We start from the raw sequence: 14,296 nt of genomic DNA, 5'->3' as shown, positions 1-14,296 counted from the left end.
GGGCCCTGGGATTCAGTGTCACTGAGCAGCAGCAGGAGAGCAGGGCTGTCTGCTGCTATAACCACAGATCTCAGGTAGCCTTCAATTATTCACATGTGCTTACACACACACACACACACACACACACACACACACACACACACACACACACACACACACACACACACACACACACACACACACACACACACACACACACACACACGCAAGAATCCCCATCATCCTGCTGTCATCCCTTTGCTATTCTGAGTGGCTTTGGGATTTAACTTTGTTTCCAGATGCTGTTTTTTTAAGATTGTACTTTATGGCCTGCTCCATGTAGCCATTTGCTTGTTGCAGGTCAACATACTGGGGTCAGAAAGACTTGCAACCTTGCAGCACCAAGGCATCGGTAGAAGACACTTGTAGATGGTACTATAATGTAGTCTGAGCTTTTAGTTCCTTTTAGCTCGATAACAGCCTGTTAGTGTCTGTCGCCTGAAGGAGAAATTCCACCTGAGTGTTAGTGTAAGTGATCACCACAACAATGGTGACAAGGATGATCCCCTTTTATGAGTAGTATGGAGGCCCTTTATGTATTGTAAAAGCATCAAGTTGATAGTTAAAACTGGTCTGTCTGAATTCAAACATCTGCAGATAGAAGCTCAGTCAAGCAAGTAGCTAAGCAGGTGAGCCCAGAACAGAGGACGTGTTAGGTTTTTATACACATTGATGACACTGCATACACATTTTGATACCTTAGAGGTACGTTCATCATTATTTAAGTGAGCACATGACAGCACAATTCAGTCATCTGTAAATATGGTTATAATGCTGAAGCCAAATCAGTGTAAGTTGGGCACTTTAATGTTGACCTCTCTAACCATTGCACGGTTTCCTTGAGCAATCTTCAGAACCTCAAATCGCTCCCATAGGTTTGTCTGCGGTATCAAAGTATATGTAAGCTGCTTTGGAAAAAAATATCAGCTGATCAAATGTAATGTAATGAACATCACAGGAAGGAATACATTTATTAAGGTTCTGTAATTGCATTTGGTTTTTATTCCCTTCTTAATAGTGTTGCAGTTCATTTACTTTAAGGCCTGCTATTGCTGCTCTGGGTAAAGTGATATATTGAAATTCTTGTGCAACTGCAAAGATTTTTCAATTCATATAAATATCATGCATCTGCCAGGGTTTCCTACACATAAGCTTTACCACAGCCAGAAAAAGTAGATTTAAGTTAGTGTGTGTGCCTCTAAGTGTCCCCTCTGCCAGGTAATTAACCATCCAAACATGCAGAATCGAGCCAGCCTGTTTCTCCCCTTTTTGCTGAGTCCTCACATCACGCAGGCCCAGCTGTGTAACTGCAGAGAAACAGATCTACTGAATGACGCTGCCAGGGGGGTACCGTGCGGGACCTGACAAAAAAAAAAAAACTAATGGAGAGAAAAGGAGGACGCCTGCTACAGAGACGGAGGCTGCGGAGAAATTATTAGCTTAGAGAAAGGAGGACAGTGAGGAAAGGAAGGAGGTGGCAGTGTGTGAGAGGACAGACCGGCTATGTCACCGCTAGCAGCCGAGGCAGGATGATGGAGCAGCGATTTGGATGCGGACAGGGAGCACTGCACAGGGAAATGTTGTGAGGACAGCATATAGCAGGGATACTGTATGTGTGTGTGTGTGTGTGTGTGTGTCAGAGTGTGGCAAGCTATTTAATTCCATTGACAATGTGATATTGAGGTTATATTATCCAGTATGTAGAGCTTTAGTATGATGCTGCTGTGACCTCTGTAGGGTATCAGGGAGAAAGTTATGCGTAAAGTTCTCTCATGTAACTGAGTATGTTTGTTATGTAGATGGGCCGCAGTGTGTATGGTCACAAAGGACACACAGCGGTAGCTCGGTACTCTGTAGGTTTATTTAATTGTGTGTGTGTGTGAAGCCCTGCTAGCAGTATGGATCCCCAGCAGCCTGTTTTTAGCCTCATGAAGCGGCTCTGTCCTTGTTTCAGTCTGCTGGCACTTCCAGTATGTATCTCTTCTCTCTATCAACTTAATACAAGATAAACAAAGGAAATGCTCCCCTTTGTTTTAATAATTCTGTCTTGAAAGTTGTTTTTTATGACTCGTAAAACTTTCAGGCATCTTTCTAATTGCATATTATGTATTTCAGCTGTCCCGTCATGTATTGTTGTGTCAGTTATGTGAGATATGCAGTGTGGTATCAGTTTCCCGTCGGGCAGTTTGGGGTGGTGACCTTTTCTGTTGTTTGCCCCCCCCCTCAGAGTCAGGACTGGAGTAAGAGTGATGAGAGGCTCCTGCAGGCTGTGGAGCAGAACGAGCCCGACAAAGTCTCGGCTCTCATCGTCAAAAAAGGCCTCTGTCCCACAAAGCTGGACGCCGAGGGCAAGTCAGCGTAAGTCGGATTCCTTATATCGACCTGCTTAGTCACAGGAAGTAGGAGAGAGCGATAAGGCTAAAATCTTATGTCACGGTTCATATCATTTTACATCACGATAATGGTACAGTATAATAAATTCAATCAATAAATGCTCTGAAAAAACATAATACACTTCATCACATTTGATTATTAACTTCTTTCTTTTGCATCATATGAGACTAGAGTGTATTAAATAGTATTTCAATATGGGAGCTTTAAAGTTCCTGAGAACATTAAGATCATAACGTTAATAGGTGCAACTAATTATCAGTTTGACTCCATTTGGCACAATGTCAAGCAATATACAAATCTGTCAAATTTGTACTTTAGAGCATACCAAAATAAAAACAGCTTTGACTTTTCCTGCAGGTTTTACTCATCTTTCATTAAAAAAGTTGACAAAATGCTGTGCAAATAGCTTGTAATCCCTCCTCATCCTGATTTTAACATGTCGTTTTCATCCTCTGTTGGTTACCCGAGGTTACCTTGCAAGCTAGCTGGATATGTAAAAACGTGATATGGCGAGATCATGCAAGAATCACAAGAGTAGCTACAGCGGTGGAAACACATACAGTAAATCATCATGTCACCTAGCCCTCACAGCAAGGAATATATTCATCAGGAGGAAATGCAGTAAACATAAAACATATTTGATTGCTATTGTTGCTCATGTGCACCAGCAAAGTAGTTACTCCTGGATATACAGTTTGTGCCACTGGGAATTCTGCTAATCTGCTTATTTATCTTTCTGTCCTTGATCCTTTTTCCGTAAATGATAAACTTCTATTGCCTTCTTTTCTCTTAAAGTGTAACTAAAGTGAGTGCAGACATTTTAAATAGAAACAGATTCCCATGTTCATCTCTCAGCACCACTGACAGGACTGTCCTTCTGGCAGGTTCCACCTCTCTGCATCGCGCGGCCGGCTGGACTGTCTGGAGGTCATCATCTCTCACGGAGCAGACGTCAACATCACGGATGGCACTGGTACGGTATTTTATTATCAAACAAATAAAATATATTCCCTAAGTCAAGGCTGTTGAATCACACTTGTTGTGGATTGTTTATAAATGTCTGTTTTATTACTGCCTGCAGGCTTCAGTGCCCTTCACCTTGCCGCCAAAAACGGCCAATCTGAGTGTTTGAAGAGACTCCTACAGGTAAATCACAGCATGACAGCAAAGCCAACAAATACTGTAAAATATACATTTAAGGACAGCATTAATTAGAGATGCTTTTTGCTGTTATTTCTTTTGACAGGAGAGATTATCAGTAGATTGCACGGACAGCATTGGCAGGACTCCGCTTCATCATGCAGGTAACAATTAAAGAACTGTAATATGACATCATAAAAGTCCCTTTGCATACAACAAAAACCTCTCGTGGATCCAACACACATTTTGTACAAGTATATAAAGTATGGAACACGTCACACTGAAGCTGAGCATATAACACATCATGTATCTAGATGATGTAAGTACAGTACATGTGTGTGTAAACATCTGATGTTGACCATAATTCTGATTATTTCCTGCAGCGCTCAGTGGCTGCTTGTCTTGCTCTGAGACCCTGTGGGATTTTAAAGCCAGTCTGGATGTTCAGGATGGGGTAGGATGAAGAGTGTATACTGTAATAATAATCCATAATTGACTCTTTCTTTTAGTTAAGACTTTGGACAACATAACCAGAAATATGTGATGTTGCGCCATTAATATTTATTGTCCGTCTCTTTCTGTCAGGAGGGGGAAACACCCCTGATCTTAGCAGCTCAGATGAGCAGAGTGGAGCTGTGTGTCTTCCTGTTGGGTCGAAGTGCCAATGCCAACATTCAGGACAACGAGGGAAGGTACTGGACTTTCAATTTATTCTCTGAGGCACCCTAGTTGCTGCTGAAGCTTTTGACAGATGGAATGACAGACAGTGTGTGTCCTGCTGAGGCAGACTGGAGCACTTTTAAACTAAGCTAGAACCAAAAAACCTCTGCAGGATTATTCTCACAGCAGTGGGGTTGTCTGGGTCAGGATACGGAGAGAATTCTCGTTGAAAGACTCCAATATGTGGGTTAGATTTGGGGGGATGCGGGTCAAGACCTCCAGCAGGGACAGCTTTCAGTTTGGCTTTGGAGAGGATGATAAGAGGCTTTTTTAAGGCTGCATCTTTTCATCAAAATGCAATGCCTAGTCATTCAATTCACATGCTTAGTATCTTTGGAATCCTTGAAGTAGAGTTGTGTAGGTTTAAGCATAATGTATATTTCCAATGACTGATGTTTAACGGCCCATGATTCTTAAACTGATGTATATGATTCTTCACGATTGCTTTTTGTCTTATGATGTTTGCATCACAGGTCTGCCTTGATGCTGGCGTGTGAGAGTGACAGCATAGAGACAGTAGAAGCTCTGCTGAGAAGAGGTGCCAACACCCAGCTGGTTGACGCCCTTGGACACAATGCCATCGACTACAGCATAGCTACGGGCAACCAGCGCATCATAGAGATGTTGCAGAACGGAGTACCTCCAGGTAAAATACAGTACAACATCTTAATCCTGTTTTTAGAGAGGGTGGTGATTGCAGATCTCACAAAGCTGTGTTGACAATTCATTTTCCTTATTGTATTCCTGGGAAAAGAAACAACCCTATGTAATAGGGCGGTGTATCGAGTTTGCACAAGCGTGAGTATTGGCTTGTCTGCCAGAAGATGTCATGATTTGACTTTTTCTCTAGTTTTAAGCCACACTTTTTAAATTCCCTTGATTTTATGCTATATATTTTAACCAGATTAAGTCATAAGACATCTGGATCTTAAGTTGTGGGAGATATAGGCTCTGCAGGCAGCTTACTAGAATCACTGTTTCAACCAAACAGTCAGAAAAAAACGATTGTGATTTAAAACTACTAAACTATTTTGCGTTTTTACCAGTTTTCGTTACAAAGTCTGTTTGTTTTGGAAATAAAATTACCTCTGTGGTTAAACACATTCTAAAAGATGAACACTGAAAGGAAACTAACCAGGAGAACTGACTTCAGTGACGTCAATGTGCTAAAGACAACAACTGCCTTGATCCTACACTAATTTACAACCAAATCAAACTCCAATTGATGTTAAGCAGAAATGATGACTTATGACAGCAACTTTTTTATCATGAAGTGTCAGCATCATATGAAACACATGGCACTAACATGTAACAGATCATCAGACGCAGTGTGTGTGGCTTCTGTGTGTGTCCGTGCTGCTCTGGATCCTGGCTGTGTCTCTGCTCCCAAAGGAAACAACTGTAATAGAAGGAGTTGGATCAGCAGGACAGCTGGGTGTGATTGTGAAGAGGGGGTTTAAAAAAAAAAAAAGACGAAAGGCTTGCTCCACTTTTATCCCTCAACAAAGACATTTCTGCTATATGGAAAACAGATGCGTGGTTTGAAGAGAAGATGAAGGAGAGAAGTTGGTGTGCATATGATGCCTGACCACATTATCTTTTATCCTATAACTGGAGGTTTTGGTGTATTTACTTCATGTTTGAAAACGTTTCTACTTGTGCCTGTAGCTGTGTGCCGGACCTCATCACATTATAAAGTGTTTTGCTCTGTGTCTTTTCTCCCTCTGCACCCGTAGCTCCTGAGGGCGAGGAGGTAATGTTGCATAGCTGTGTGCTGGATCACTCCCTCCATCAAAAGAGATCATGGCCCACTTTGGCCGATCACATTGTGCATGTTTTCCAATGTGATGTCATTGTTTTTTGTGTGTGCTGCCTTCTTTTCTTTGGCCTTCGTTCCCCTTTGTGTTATCTCAGTTTCCTTAATTTCCCCTTTTTATGTTGAGCTTGACCTCAGTTTTTTTTGTGATAACCATCCAACCCCCACGCAGCCCCCCCAAGTCCCGTCAGGCGCCTCATCAGTGCAAGGGGGCACGACACCCCGCAAACGGAAAGCTCCTCCACCGCCGCGCTCTCCTTTGCAGGTACATAAGAAACATTTCAGAGGATGGAAGACATTTATTTGCCCCCACAAGCAGACGATAACCGTACATTATTTTTGCATATTTATACAGTACATTTATATATATAATCATTCATTCATTCAACCTTTATTTACTTATCTGGTTAAATATCTACTACTACGGCTAAGATAAAAGTGCTCCATAACTACGCTTATTTTACAAAAGCCCAGTCGGTAATACGTCTGTAGAACAACATTGCTACTCGAGATATTGACTCAACACTATTATATGTAATTGCATGACTGTAACGGTTCATTTTATTCTGTTTTTGCCTCACAAAGATCAAGGGCATGCCACCCTGTCCACATCCCAGGAGTCCTGCTCCTCCTGCCCATACCCCTGAGTCCCAGTCCCTCTCACCCTCTCCCCAGCCTCCAGAGGCACAATCAGCCCAGGTGAGCACTGTCAATCTTGTTTTTGTGCTTTATATTACAAGAAAGGCAGTCTTTAACAATTCTTTTGTGCTTGTCTGAGTAAGGCAGAGGATGAGGAGGTGTTTGAGGAAATTCGACGGCTGCGTCAGGAGCGAGGCCGTCTGCTCCAGAAGATCAAAACTCTGGAGCAGCAACATCAGAGCGCCCTCTCTGCCCTGGAGGAGGTACTGCACTGATGACAACACAATCCCCCCTACTTATTAATATCCATGCGAAATGATTAATGGTTTTATGTAAATCAATACTTCGTTAGATCTCTGTGCAAGTACAAGTTTAAAGTAGGTACATATGGTGCAGCAGGGTTAACGTGTGTGTCCGTGTGTGTACTGTAGTTGTCTGAGGTTAAGCTGCGTCTAGAGGAGGCAGAGGCAGAAAGAGACAGGCTGCTTGAAGAGCTGAAGGGAGGCCATGGTATCGGGGCCAGTGACTCTGAGGACATGGATGAGATGTTTGACTTCCCAGGTATGTGTGTTTACGTACTTTCCAATCCTGGCAGAAAGAATGCATTTCATACATTCAGTTCAAGGAGGTACACAGATGAATTTTTGTTGCGTTTTTTTAACTTTCCCACTAGAGAAGCTGCTCTCCAAGCGCTCCAGAGCCTCCCCTGCTCAGGATGAGGCCTCCTCTCAAGGAGACGGAGACTCAGCCGACCCCTCCCCTGTCCCTAGAGACACAGGAAGTGTTGCCGAGCTGCACAAACAAATAGAGGAACTTACCTCACAGAACTCTGAACTCACTCTCAAAGTGCAGGTACGGTCACACACACACACACACACACACACACACACACACACACACACACACACACACACACACACACACACACACACACACACACACACACACACACACACACACACACACACACACACACACACACACATTCCCAGACCTCTTAATAAATTGATAATGAAGAGATTATTCAGGAGAGGATGACTCAAGCATTAGTCATGACCTCTTAAACTTCATGACGCCACTCTCTAAGTGTTCATACAGGTATAAATAGAAGAGAACAGCATGAGATGCAGACAGGGGGCTTTCTTGTACACATTCGTCACCAACTGGGTCATGCTGGTCGAAGCACTTATGTGTGTTTAAAGTATTCTGTTCTGCTGTGCTTCATTCACCGCTGTAATGTACAGCATGAATAGCAGCTATGTAGGACAACAACTTCAGTTCTTCCCTGCTGTGTGAAAAAAGAGCCAGATGGCAAAGTGGGAAATCTAAGATGTAATATGAAAGCAAAGAAAGAGAAAAACCTCCTGCTGTGATTCAGATTATTAATGGAGGGCTAAGACTCCATAAATCATGCTGACTTAAGTTTTTTAATTGGCAGATCTACCCGTTTTACACATGCAGGTTAGAATACACTTCGGCTGGTAGAAAGTTAAATTATTCTACCGTCTATATTTATACTGTTTTATCGTCTAAGAGAGATTCATGAGGGGTTGGTCTCATTAACAATGATGCAGGGTTAAATGAAAGTCAGAAAAAACCCCACAAAATAAGTTCAAGAATTGAATAGGATGATGAAAAATCTTTTTGGGCTCTGAAGAAGCTTTGATATGTGTAAGAAAATAAGGGATGATGTAATCAGGGTTAGATCTGGATGGTCTTCAATGTATAAATATTTAATATGTTAATAACAGACATCCTTTGTTACAAACTGGAAGTGTTGTGTGTTTTTGAAGCTCAACCTTTATGATTAATTGGATTAAAAGTCAAGATATCTGGGCTGGTGCTGCATTGATTCTGAAAATGTTGTTTCAATCTGCACAGGTACAATACTGAGTCACTTCAGTACTCTCTGAAGGAATGAGGGCCCACAATCGATGGTGCTCGCATATTAAAAGCCAAGCATTGATGCCTCCATCCTCACTATTCTCCTCTGTGTGTTGTGCACAGATGCTGGAGATGTTCGAGAAGGATGACACGGACATGCAGACCTCCAGCACGGATTTTGTCCCCATAGTTCAGTATGAAACCCTGAGGAAGGAGTTTGAAGCTCTGCAGGAGCGCCTGTCTGCGGCACAGGCTTCAGACGAGGCGTCCAGCGTGGCAGAAGAGCGGTAAGTGTGATGAATTGTGTTGATGGGATGTATTCTGATTGATGTAATGCTGAAATGATGGGCCCGGTATAGTTATTTGCTCAAGAGCACATCATTTATTAAGCAAAAAGGCAAAAATATATATATATTTTGCCCTTATTTGTTTATTTTTGATAAATTGGTTTTAGGACTGTTCGCCCCACAAATAAAAGCAAGGTTTCTTATTTTCTTTTATCTTTTAGACTAGATTAGACTAAATTATAATCAATAAACCCAGGATATTATTTGCAAAATGGTCACTACTTTTACAAATCCCTACTATCGCTTATTCTAGGATGTTAAACATGTTTTATTGTTTGTGTTAGTGTTTGAAATATTACTTATCGTTGTCCTGTCCTGCAGTGGTGATGAGGAGTCTCAGGAAGGAGGTGCAGAGTGTTTGGAGGCTCTGAAGAAGAAGATGCGGGCGCTGAAGGAGCAGTTGGTCTCCTCTCAGTCTGAGCTGGAGGATCTGAAGGAGCAGATGCGTCTCGGAGTGCTTTCTGTGGAGTGTGGGGAGAGCACCGCAACAGGTGGAGGCGAGTCTGGAGCTGCAGAGGAGGGTTTGAGAGAGGAGGCACAGCAGCTGAGGGACCGGGTGACGGATCTGGAGGAGGAGCTAGCCAAGAGAGAGGGCCAAGCAGGCGGTCAGAGCAGCCGGGACAGTGACAAAATCAAACAGCTGACGGAGAAAGTAGAGGAGCTCCGTGCTGCTTTATCCAAGAGAAAAACAGGGGAGAAAGACGCCATAGGAGAAGAGACAGAGACAGTGAAGGGCCTCCGGGACAAAGTCGCAGAGTTGGAGGAAGCCCTGGCAGAGAGCAGGACGACAGGGAAAGAAGAAGGAGCAGGAGGAGATGGAAATCAGGTCCGGCGTCTCCAGGAGCGTTTAGGGGAGCTGGAGGGGGATCTGAGGAAGAGTGTTCCCCGCTCGGAGATGGAGGAGGTGCAGGTGACTCTGGGGCTGCAGTGTGAGCAGCTGGCCAGGGAGAGGGCGGAGGTCGCTCGGAGGCTCAACGACGCTCTCCTGGATCTGGAGAGATTTAGGCCTCCTCCACGCGGAGATGAGGAGGAGGAAGAAGAAGAGGAGGAGCGTTCAGAGAGCTCAGAGCGCTCAGGTATATCTGGAGTGGAGGGTGATTTTTTTGGGGGGTGTAATTTGTCATAACATAACAGTTTATATAAAATAAAATAATAATAACATTTAAAAAATGTATAATTAAAATAAATGTATAATAATGATACAAATAATAGCAATAATAAATAACAGAGATAATATATATAAATATAGGGTTGTATTTTAACTTTTAAGCCAGATATTAACATTTTAAATGATTTACTCTTTCTGTCCGATTTGTTAATGCCTCTGTCCAATCAGAGTTCTCCCGGCGCTCCATCACAGCGGTGAGGGAGGAGCTGGAGGTGGCGCGGCAGGAAGCAGCGCAGGCTCTGGACTGTCTGTGTGCGGAGAGGGAGGGCCGGGCTCAGGACGCCCTGCAGGTGAAGGACGCGGTGCCTCTGTCCAAACACAAGGAGACGCTGTCTGCAGTATCGGAGCAGCTGGCTCAGACGCTGCAGGAGCTGCAGGAGGAGAAGAGCCTTCGCAGTCAGGCTGAGGAGCAGGCCGCCACACTCGAGGCCAAACTGCAGGACCTGCAGGATGCTGTACCCAAAGAGGAGCATGAGAAAGTCAAGGTAGTAGGACATCCAATGATGAGACTGGTTTAGTGAAGCAGTTCAGCCGAAGCCTCCTGAAATATCAGGGAGGCATACAGACTCAGGAAAGAGCAGGGTTTTCAATGAAGATGAAATCATAATACTATATATACGATATTATAGTCATCATTACTTTAATTATACTACACATACTTACAATGGATTCCGCTTACAATAGTTAGGATTTAGTTTCCAAAAATTACCTTATGAAATGTTTAGATGTTTCCATGTTAACTGTTGATCAGTAGTCAGTATCTTTGTTAGTTTTAGTTAATAGGACTTTAAAAAATAAGTATACCTTTGCTGCAGATCAGCTGTTTTCCTCTTTTTGGCAATGTATAGTTCTGATAAACCTGTTGTTTGTTACATGATTTATAGATATATATATAAATGTACATCATAATTAGGTGAGGTGATCGTTGTGCTTCCTGCCTCTTAGACAGATCTGCAGCAGTCCCTACAGGCCAGTCAGAGCAGTGCAGCAGCAGCTCAGGAGGCTCTGCATGAGAAGGACATGGAGCTGAGAGAGATGAAGTCCCAGAAGGCTGCAGAACAGGGTCTGATCTCCAAGGAGGACCATGAGGCCCTGCGGCTCGCCTTGCAGGCTGAGATCAACGCCGCCACTGCCCGCTTCAACGACCTCACCCGCAAACATGAGAAGACCTGCACTGAGGTAAGTGTGTTTCTCCAATGCTTCTAAAGCCACGTGAGATGTTATTGTGTCTGCCACAAAGTGAGCCGTGTCCCATGAAGGCCTTTTTCCTGCCTCTCCATTATTCATGTGTGTATTATTTTCTCTATTCAGTACCCCCCCCCCCCCCGAATATCTGCCCACTGATGCACTGAAGGAGTGTTGTATGTGCACCATAAGCTCCTAATGAGACTCCATTCAGATTTAAAAGCTCTCACTTTGTAAACCGGGTAATTGCTTCCCGACTCAAGTTGGCAAACACAGAGGTTAACAAGGGGCCACATTTTCACACAGAGCAGGATATTAACACAGCTTTTGATATACATTTTATAAATTAAGTATCAACTAATGGAGGCAGTATTGTTGCAAAGTCACAAACAAAAACAAAGTTGAACATGACAACAAAAGCAAATATCTATAGATAACTGCAGCTTGGTTCAATGTATTTATTTGCACTGAAGCGTGGGTGTATGGAGATCAAAGACGGAGCTGTATGTCAGCTGGGGGAACTGGAAATTCCTGTGAGCTTATACTCAGAAAAAACAGTTTGGGAGAAGAAATATTTTAGAATTTACTCAGGAAATGGAAACAGGAAAAAGAAGAGGGTATGTTCATCATTAAATAAATCAGGAAACAAGGAAAATTATTGCCTGGGATTTTTATATGGAAATTAAACTCAAAACTCCAGTGCTTCTTGATCTAGCTCCACTTTTATATAACCAGAAAGCATCTGAATTTGAGATGTGACCAATCATAAAAACAGGGTTTTGACAGGGTGCCGCTGGTGGTTTTACTGGTCTAGGTGTTCCAGGTACAGAGAGAGGCTCTCTTCAATAAGAGTGAGCGTCAGGCAGCAGAGTCGCAGCTGGCCACGGTGCAGCAGCAGCTGGCCGAGTTACAGGGGCGGTCCAGCCACATCCAGGAGCTCCACAAGGGCATCCAGGACTCCCAGGGCCTGATCAAGGAGAAGGACCGCAAGGTGAGATGGCGCGCTCAAACAACTGCTGGTGAAGCTCCCTTTGAGGTCATAAAACTGATGTCTGTTGTCCTGCAGATCACAGATCTGTCCAAAGACGTGTTTCGGCTGAAAGAGGCCCTGGGAGCTCTGTCACCTCCTCTGGGCATCACCTCCTCCTCCTTATCTTCATCAGCTGCCCACCAAAATAACCCCGGGACGCAGATGGCACTGCAGAACAGGATCTCCATACTCACCCAGCAGCTCCAGGTGAGGGGAACAGTGTCACTAGTAAAATGTGGAGGGAGGAAAAAGGTTTCCAAAATATCTACTCTTTAAAAAACGACCAAACATGCACCTCACTCAACAGTAACATTGTGTGTTATCTGTTGGCAGGATTGGGAGAGAAAGCACAAACAGGTGGTGACTGTGTACCGTTCACATTTACTGGCAGCTGTGCAGGTGAGTTAATCCACGTATTACAACAGAGGACACACCAAGTCCTTTGTTATGAAATGTACAAAGGTTTCTAGATGTGAATTAGTGGACCCTGTCTCAGGATAGATCTATGAGATTTTATTATTTTTGAATCTGGACTGTGAATAGCACTGAGATTTAAGTTTGTCCCTCTTTGTGGTGCAGACACTTAAGATCTGTACACCATCTCTGCTTACAGCACCAGACAAAAGTGGATGTAATTTCAGAAGTGCTGCAGGGACAGGAACAGAACTCATTCCTATTGTTCTATAAGTTTCATCATATTCCACAACTCAATGTACACATTTATTTTCTGTCATGTATTGAGGGATTGCTCAGGCGTCGTTGAACTATAAGAAAACGATTGACTTCTTAATGGTGTGGGCATTCATTCGTGTTTGGAATATTAATATGAGTTGGTCTACAACTGGCCCTCTTAGTCTTACTCTCCTTTATGAACACTATATGAGAGGCGAAAGGAAGCATGATGCTCAGAATGAATGAGCATTTTCTAAATCATTTACAGCTCAACAAAATGTAAGGTGTTGCGGTGACCAGAATGAACATTGCACTTAAAAACCTGCATTAAACCAATTCAATCTGACTGCATGAACACTATAATCAGCAGAAGTCTCACCCTCCTAGTCAGAACGATTGGTGGCTAGGTGACTGCTAACCATCTTTTTCAATGGTAGTTTTAGCCCACCCCTTTCCCTCTTTTAATGGAGGTCCAGGGCAGGGTTGTTCATGACCAGAATGAATGCCACTATCAAAAAACTTGAGTTGAGGTGGCTCCATCAATGGCCAAACCTGAATGTTTTATTCTGCTGCTCTCAAGTCCGTTATGAGGGCTCTGCCTGTTCTCTTACATCTAAAACCAACCCATAACTTTCTGTGTTTCCCAACAGGGTCGAATGGATGAAGAGGTGCAGGGTCTGCTACTCCAAATCCTGAGGATGTCCCATCAGTGAAGCTTATAACTTAGTCTGCAAGTCTCCCTCTTCCTCCAGTCCTTTTCACAGGTCAGCATGAAGCAGCTCCAGCTCAGCAACCTGCGGGACCAAGCCAAATACAACCGACCTGTGTTCAGACATCGCATGAGTACATTACAGTAACCTAAACAACAGCAGCAAGGCTTTACTGATAAGCAAAAGTAAAAAAAACAATCTAAAACAAAAGAGTGCCTTCATGGCTGGATGAGTTCAAAGACAGCAGCCGATACGTCAGGGTTTATGGTAGCAGAATGTGAATAGTGAGTGGTTATTTAGGAGCTAGAATCAGGTGCATTGATTGTGTGACACGCCTATTGATTTTATACGATATTGTTGTAATAAAAAAATGAAAACAACACCATGACACTATTCTTTGTAACTCACTGCATGCACAGTGAACAATTCGTTTTCAAAGCTTTTACCCTGTCCTTCATGTCTATTTTAGGGTCATCTGAAGTCTTAATTTGGCTGTAGCATATGTGCATGGACAGCTGGGCTTTCATGTGACGCTGCTATATTACCTGGCAG

At 43.3% G+C, this 14,296-nt stretch overlaps 1 protein-coding gene across 1 annotated transcript; it reads left to right on the top strand.

Annotated features, from left to right (window-relative positions):
• The first annotated feature begins 1,539 nt into the window (after nt 1-1,539).
• Nucleotides 1,540-14,073, top strand: ankrd24 (ankyrin repeat domain 24). Its single transcript, XM_063891852.1, has 21 exons — nt 1,540-1,648; nt 2,267-2,397; nt 3,318-3,406; nt 3,515-3,579; nt 3,680-3,737; nt 3,957-4,027; nt 4,159-4,265; nt 4,767-4,939; nt 6,030-6,046; nt 6,695-6,808; nt 6,892-7,011; nt 7,180-7,309; nt 7,422-7,600; nt 8,756-8,919; nt 9,301-10,055; nt 10,316-10,632; nt 11,093-11,326; nt 12,147-12,323; nt 12,399-12,569; nt 12,696-12,761; nt 13,685-14,073. Exons 1-21 carry the CDS (start codon nt 1,589-1,591, stop codon nt 13,745-13,747), a joined length of 3,261 nt encoding a protein of 1,086 aa, XP_063747922.1. The 5' UTR covers nt 1,540-1,588; the 3' UTR covers nt 13,748-14,073.
• Nucleotides 14,074-14,296: the final 223 nt, after the last annotated feature.

Source organism: Eleginops maclovinus, chromosome 9, assembly GCF_036324505.1.
Source record: "Eleginops maclovinus isolate JMC-PN-2008 ecotype Puerto Natales chromosome 9, JC_Emac_rtc_rv5, whole genome shotgun sequence".
Taxonomy (NCBI): Eukaryota; Metazoa; Chordata; class Actinopteri; order Perciformes; family Eleginopidae; genus Eleginops; species Eleginops maclovinus.
Note: the sequence above shows the minus strand (reverse complement) of the source record. Positions and strands in the feature narration are given on the sequence as shown.

Bases quoted from the DNA above. Each gene is read 5' to 3' on its own strand.
- ankrd24 (XM_063891852.1), top strand. From the start codon at position 1,589: ATGCGGACAGGGAGCACTGCACAGGGAAATGTTGTGAGGACAGCATAT. The intron at 1,649-2,266 runs GTATGTGTGTGT...CCCCCCCCTCAG, and splicing joins CAGCATATAGCAGGGATACT to AGTCAGGACTGGAGTAAGAG. The intron at 3,580-3,679 runs GTAAATCACAGC...TTCTTTTGACAG, and splicing joins GTTTGAAGAGACTCCTACAG to GAGAGATTATCAGTAGATTG.